This window comes from Hipposideros armiger, unplaced genomic scaffold (genome assembly GCF_001890085.2).
Source record: "Hipposideros armiger isolate ML-2016 unplaced genomic scaffold, ASM189008v1 scaffold_866, whole genome shotgun sequence".
Classification (NCBI taxonomy): Eukaryota; Metazoa; Chordata; class Mammalia; order Chiroptera; family Hipposideridae; genus Hipposideros; species Hipposideros armiger.
The window spans coordinates 221,399-229,232 of NW_017732216.1; the positions used below are offsets into that span (position 1 = coordinate 221,399).

Consider the following 7,834-nt stretch of genomic DNA (forward strand, 5'->3'; position numbering starts at 1 on the left):
ATGTTCACATTGACCACTTCATGACTTCATGTGTCTAGGCACCTAAAGTCACCTACTTAACCATATTTTATATACTTTAAAAGCTACCTTGATTATTTTGTTAAAAAAATTAATTAATCTTTATCCATAGACACTTGTTCTCTATAGCCACACTTTGGCTATTGTTGATTTTTAATATTTTCTTGACATTTAAGCCACATTTATTCAGCAAAACTTTTGGTGCTCTGTGACTCTATGCTGCCGCCATTTGATACTTTTTTCTGGGGTCAAAATTGCACCTGCTGTGAAAAGCAAATGCAAATGTGATAGGAATTTAGGGAGAAGTCTAGGCTTATCAATACCATGGCATGTGAAAACATCAACGAAAGGAATGCCATTTGGCCTAGCACCTCCTATGCAAAGTGAGAGTCTGAAGTCACTGAAGAAATGCTTTTAAATGCATTACCTGTATCACGTGACACTCATCACTGTTTGCTCAAGCCCATCCACATTACAAGAGGAGTAATACTTCTTTCCATTGCTCCAATTCCTGACCTTTTTCATAAGGCTGGAACAAATTTCTGATCTTGTAAGTTATTGCTATAAGAATGCTGATGATACTGGGTCATTGGGCCAGTATGATATAAAGATGGCTAGTTTTGCCTGCTTTCTCTACTTAGTAATAGTCTGCTATTTTACCAACTGAAGATTTCTTTTGTATTTGACCAACTTTGGTAAAAACCATATTCATAAAAAACAAATAAAAAAACAAAACAAAAACATATCACGGTAAAGGAATCTAAATAGCAGATTTAAGGTTTTCAAGGCTGAATAATATTATCTTTTAACAAAATTTGAATTTTCTTTTCAATATTTATGTTAGAGGCAAGGCGAACACAGAAAAAGAAAGAAAGGAAAGCAAACAAGAACACGGTGATACAAGAAATAAGTAAGCAAAAACCAAAACATGGAGCAAAACAAAATTCTCCATAAAGACCTATAATATTTTTCCAGGACTGCCTTCAGTGCACCAATATTACTACTAAATGAAGAGCCAGTGACACAGAATATTTATTTTCAGTTAATCTTCACCAGCATTTTTTCAACTAACGCAAATTACTGCCCCCTATAAAATGTCTAATATTTCTCTATTTAATAGCTCCTTGAATATTAGAAGAACACAACATGTCCTCTCTTCTCTAACAATTCCTCCTCAACCATTTTCCACATGATCTGACATATCTGGTCCCTTTGATAGTTGGTTGTCCCCTCTGAAATCATGTGGTCTTTCTGTATCTTTTCTGAGAGCACTCTCTAGAATAAAACGCATACACTGAGTGTTGACCATTGATAACGGAGAAAATAAAATAGAACAAGCATTACTAAGAGTCACCTAAAATAGAGTCAGGAGGCCATCAAGAAAGTGAGGCCTATGCACTCCTTCTACCTCAGTTCTCAGAACTGTTATTAAGTTGCTAACCTGTTGCTAAACTCAGCTCAAGGCTGAGCCATAAACATCCTGAAACAATTGCTGGATAGACATATATGGACTTTACTTCCTCCTGGTAGTTTTCGACTCCACTATTTGCATATTGGAGCTAAACTGGCCAGAATCCTTCATTTGCATGGAGAACCAAAATGGGAGTCACACTTGTAAATTTCACCTCTATAAAACCCTGCTGTTCTTTGTTTTCTGTGTAACACAATTTAGTTTGCTGCCTAAATCTGTGCCCTCCAGGTTGTAACCTTTTTTGTTCAAATAAATGTTTTTTGTTGTTTTTTACAGCCTGAGCCTCTTTAGTTAACACCATCTGGGGTAGAAAGCAGAATATAAACCTTTGCCTAAAATGAAGGGATTAGAAGCACTTGAAATTCTGTTTAAAGTACCTTTTAATACCAAGTTTAGCCATGGATTGCTCTCAACCCCATACCCAGTCTTATTTCCTCCTCTACAGGCATGCTGCTGGTATTTGAGCTATCATGCTTCCTCAACATTTTCTCAAAATATGAGCACAAGATCAGGACTAGCAAGTTAATTAATAGCAATAGTAATAATAATGTGTCATTGTAGGTGGTATTCAGCACACTATAGTCTATCAGCCAATTCAGTAATTCTAGCAGAATAGAGACTTTATGCAGAATTGACTTTCAGTTACTGCTTTCTAAGACCCAAGACCTGTTTTCTTAGCTTTATGTTTGTTTACAGTGTAAGTACTAATGCTGAAAAAGCGAAAACATTGTCTGGCTCAAATAACTTTCTGGTAGACATAAAAATGATGTCTCAACAAAAAGTGAAGGGCAAACATACCCACAATTCTGAGTAATTTTGTAATTCTACAAATGGCTTTTTGTGACATGATAAACCACAAGACTAAGTTTATGTCACTAGAATTTTGGCATGGAATTACTTCTTTAAAATATGTATAATTTCAGGGTATTTTAATATGTAATTTTAAAAAGTCTTAAAAAGAGAAAATTTTCCTTCCTTTACTTCTCTTTTGACCTAGCTTCACAAAGTTCCCATTAAGGATGTATTGTTATAATACACATTTTAAATTTTAGTTCCTTATTACCCACTTTCCTGATATTCACCATATTATTTTTCATTATAATAATGGGTACAAGCTTATCTTAGGGTAGCATGATTTTTTTTTTAAAGGTAGGTGGTGGCACAGAAGAGAAATGCTTCTTTTTTACTCTTTCCCTTTCAAACTAGACCATTTACAGGCATATTAGACTTTGGCTTCAAGTTTTTGAATTCAGAGGATCTGACAGCACAATGAAATAAATACAGTGAGTAATTTCTAACTGTGGTGATTAATTATCCACAATTGCTAGCACCATCAGGTCGGTACTGTGTGAAGTAACTATGCAAAATGACCATGGCCCACATAACAATCTGCCAGGAATGATCACTCTGCAATCATGCTGTTTTCTGAATGTGGGATGTTCAGTGGAACCATTCATTTTTTACCCGTGGAAACCATTCCAAGAAAAAGTGGCTAAGAGCACATAAAAACAAATTAAGTTTTTGCTGGTCACTGTACTTAAGTGTTCAGATCCAAACTTCTAATGCTTGGTAAATATAATTTAAGTGGTCCCTTTTTAGGTAATTTCCTGTATTTTCTGCTGATTGCTGTTGTTCACCACCATTAAATATGAGAGATGGGGTAGGGGGAGTGATGATTTGGAGGGATGCCTATTTACTTCTAACTTTTGGAGGGGGAGAAGAGGTGAGGAGTGGAAAATGGAAGAATAAAAACACCAAGTTAGAAAAAGCCTTAAGAGTCTATTTATTTTTTAAAGATGGCTCAAAAATAGAAAGGAAAAAAAAGGTCAAGCTATCAAGAGTTCACCATAGGACTATTGTTATAACATGTTCACAATTATTACGGAAGAGGGGAAGTAGTCTGACATTTTCAAAATAACGACTAAGTAAAAATGTACCATAGAAATGTGGGAAGTCCCTCTGAGATTACTTCAATGGCAAACTAAACTGCTGCATTTTATGTTTTCTCTTTTAATGTTAACTTTTATTCCCCCATCATCATTATATAACAGTTGCTGAGTTGCTGATTTTTGTTTGTGCCTTGTTATTCAAAAATACCACACTGAGTTAGTTTACACTGGACAATAGTCATTTATGAATAATTACTCAAAGTTCTAGGAGTTCCATCCTGAGTAGGTCAGCTCCCGGCACCCACTGACACCCTCCTCAGAGCAGTGGGCATTACCACAGTGCATTCAGGGTGAGAGATGGTTCGATGCCCAACTGTTCCACACACTCCAGTGTCTTACTCAAAATAGTCATATTACATTTTTTTAAAAGTGAGATACTGCATCTTCTAATATCGAATAAAGTGAAATACTATACCTTCTAACATTAAATAATAATGGCAGCCAAAAAAAACATCTTTATGGTTTATTATTACATAATCCCTCCTTCAATTTAGGTCATTCCCATGTGATAAGCAGTAATACAATTCTCATGGTTGCTTTTATGTCCCCTACCCTCTGACCCCCAAGGAACTCCTTTCCTTCTCTGATAGGATAAATCTAGTAATATTAATAATTTACCCATTAATGCCAGAATTAAAATACACTGTATTCTATTTACCACAGTATGTAGCATCTAACCCTTTCTTCTTTTTGCTACCCCCCAAATTTCCTGGCTATATTATCTGGTTACATTTGGGTCTCTCATATTCTTTTCATTTATGACACACTAGCTAATTCAAAGCTAAGCATACCTTGCTGATATTGCTTTCCCTCTGTTACTGTCACTCATTTTTTTAGGGGGAGAACAAATTATTCAAAACTTTGTAAAGAAAGAAATGATATTTACATGATGGTAATTTTTGATTAAAATATATTTAAAATCCGTCATCCCCTTGTATTCAAGAAACAATCCTTTCATTTCACAGACTAGCAAATCAGGACCAAGAGAATTCTGAGATCTGCTTCAAGTAGCACAATCAGTTGTCAGGTCAAGTTCAAGGAGCTCAAGTATTCCTGCTCAGCCTGTGGCTTCATTCCAACACAGGGAAGTTTGCTTCCTGGCAATTATCTAACTAGACATTTTCAGTTAAGACACACAAGTGCTCGATTAACATTTATTGAATATTGGATATTTCTTGGGTTGAAACCATAAGGGTTCTCAGCCAATTGTAATAGATCAAATACAGAAAAGTATCAAAATTGAAAATATATCCATTTTCCTATATCCTGAGATATTTATTCAGCCAACAGCTATTGAATGTCTATGATATGCCAAAGTCTTTATTGAGTGTGGAAACCAAAAGATAGACATTCTTTTTGACACTGAAGAATTCACCAACTAGTTATTAAAGACAAAAATTTTTACTGCAATGTGACAAGTAATATAATAGGAAAAAAAATCAAGTGCATGGAAAGGCAGAAGAAACAGGCCCTAAAGGGAGAAATTTTCATGAGTTTCCAACCTAAGTTTGAGCTTGAAGGATGAGAGGAGCGGCCCAGATGGGAAGGAGATGGGGATGGAATAGATATTTTGTAATGCCGGATTCTATCAGTGCTCAGTAAGCACAGGTAGAGTGAATAATCAAATGAAAGAATGAATTGGCTGTAGACAGGGATGGGGGTAAAACCAGCTCTCTGGAGGAAAACAAAAACCCTGACATGTAGTAAATGTCGATTTATGTGGAACACATACTCCCACTATGGCCAATTTCAAACTACCAACATGACATCACTGATCACCGAGTTAGGAGACATTGTGCACATTTGGTACTTGCCAGCCAGTATGAGCCCACTCCAGCCCACCACTGATGGTAAAGCATTCTATAAGTGTTTGTGGGATGAAGGAGCCTATAAATGAATGAATGAACAAACTACACAATTCCTGGGCTGGGAACAATATGATCAAAGGCACAGAGATCTGAAAATTCATAGCCCTGTCAGTTAATAAGAAGCTCTGTAAGATGTATCAGGAGGAGAGAAAGAACGGGGAGTTGGGCTGGATCTAGAATGCCACGATCTGGGGTCTGACTTAATTCAAAAGGTAGCAGTGCACTGTCAAAGCTTTTGAAGAGAAGGAGTACCATGACTAGACCTATGTTTTAGATGTGCCTTTAGCCATTATTCCATAAAACCACTTTTGCTTGCATCAAAATATGAAGACAACTGTGAATGGTTAAACCCTTACAAAAATTATAATATGCAGAACAGTTAACGCCTCCCTTTTAATGAAACACAAGGGTAAGAAATCCTTCAAAGTTCTTACTCTATTGTTGGAAATTCTTAATTTCATCAAAAACAGTCCTAATGGAGCTTGGAGTCAACCAACAGAAGCAAATCAATTTTGAAGCACAGTATACAGGTGGACTCAAATGTGAAGAAAGAAAGGAGAAAAATGGATTATGTGATGTCTGACTGGCTAAGTCACACAGGATTCAAAGACATGATGTTCCGAGGCCACCATGACACCCAACCTTCTTCTATATTAGAGACTCTTTATGTCTTCAGAAATTTGGGCTTGCACATAGACATTCCCCCAAATTGATGCCTTTAGTTTTTGAAACCAGCAGGTGCTTCTCCAAACCAGAAACCTCACCGACAAATAAATCTTACCTAGAGATATTATCAGGTGAGCAAGCAGAGATGCTGGTCTCCATGCTGTCAGAGCTGTCTAGGCTCAACGTATCAAAGGCCTGCTCCTTGTAGCCGTGGTCTGGGTAGTGGAAACTGTTTAAGTAGACATTTGATTCAGATGCTGTGCGGTTGTAAAATTCAGAAGATTTCTGCCTTTGTCCTTCACTCATCTGTTGGTGATTATACCCTAAGGGAAGAACCATAAATATGTTAGTATGCCTCATTTTTCAGTCTTAGATCTTATACAACTCAAACCAGCAACCCAAAACATCTGCCTATGAAACTTGGCCCTTGGTCTAATTTGTTTTGAAGCCAAGAAGATCAAAGAAACAGCATCATGCTTGGTGCAAGCAAGAGGTTCAAAGAAGTGATCTTTTTTGTCAGTGGATTATTTGACACTTTATGCTATTCCCACATCTCTGCACAACGGAGGATAATACATCAGCACACAGAGAAACACAAGAAAAGCAAAACAGAAACACAATGAAAAGCCCTGAACCCTCTAAAAATAGCCTGGTTCAAGTGACAACAAAACAACTGCTAGTGATAAGCAATGCCAGGATCTTAGGGTGGTCGCCTCTTCAATGATATTCAAATTTAAGGGATACTTGATCTGGTTCTAAAAGAGCAGGTGGATATCTTGGTGTAGGATTTAAGAAACTTGTTTCTCACTCATCTTCACTAACACTTTTAATCTGGTTAAGAGCCAAACTGCACATTTTTCTCATTCTTTTTAGTTTTCCAATTTTCCTTGTCTGCTAATTATTATTTAAAACATCCAGAGTCAACAATCCTTTCAATGGTGGTACTCCTCCTAATTACTGTATATACAGCGAGTCCTCAGTGTCATTGATAGGTTCTGAGAACTGTGACGAAATGAAGCATAAGAAAACCAATTTTGCCATAGGCTAATTGATATAAACAAGAGTTAAGTTTTTATGGCATCTCATCAACGTTATAACAAAATGTCACTATTTGAGGACCTACCACATATAGCTCTCTTTATTTTCCACCTTAACCATCAGCGTTCGGCTGGTTGGTAACATCGACCATATGACAATGTAGGAGCTGCATCAATTGGTGCAAAAGCGCCGTTAATAAGAGGTGTTTTCATTACCCTGGAGCTTAGTCAGCTGCACATTATTAGGTCACTGGCTTTGCTTTGTGTTATTGCTATGGCTTTTCTCTGGTAGCTAATTTTGGGAATCAAAAAGTGAATTATTCTTTCCTTTCAATTCTCTATGTACCATATACTCAGGAAGCAGGGACCATACTGATAAACAAATTCCTCAATTCAACTAAAAAGATGTTGCTCTAGCCAGGATTGCAGTTCTCAATCTCTTTCTTCCTGAATAAATTTACTAACAGACCTCTTAAGAGTTTACAATTAGACCATTTGAATTTTGCCTGTTTTCTTGTGCTCTGCCTTCCTTTCAATGAGGCTTTTAATTAGTAATGAAATGGCCAATAAGCAGGCAAGAGGGTGAGAGGGGGCTAAGTGATCCCAAACAGCTCCCTCTGCTGTTGATTAAACATTTCCATTTAAAAGCCGAAGCCACGTCCATGATGCTTGAACAAAGCATCATATGCCAAAAGTTACTGTAAAGTGACTTTAGTTCTATGAGTTTTCATGCTACTAGTATTTGGAGCACTTTTAGATGTCTAAGTGAAAATGCGTTAGTTCAGATTAAGGTATTTCTGGGAAAACAAATTTCCTTAATATAAG

General features: G+C 36.7%; 1 protein-coding gene across 15 annotated transcripts in view; it reads right to left on the bottom strand.

The window, feature by feature from the left end:
* Window positions 1–7,834, bottom strand: part of PHLDB2 (pleckstrin homology like domain family B member 2) — a 245,504-nt gene that overhangs the window by 10,748 nt on the left and 226,922 nt on the right. For all 15 annotated transcript variants that reach the window (XM_019629723.1, XM_019629721.1, XM_019629712.1 and 12 more), the window contains one exon: window positions 6,088–6,295. In XM_019629723.1, the coding sequence (XP_019485268.1) occupies window positions 6,088–6,295 (208 nt within the window). The remainder of the gene's footprint in view (window positions 1–6,087; window positions 6,296–7,834) is intronic.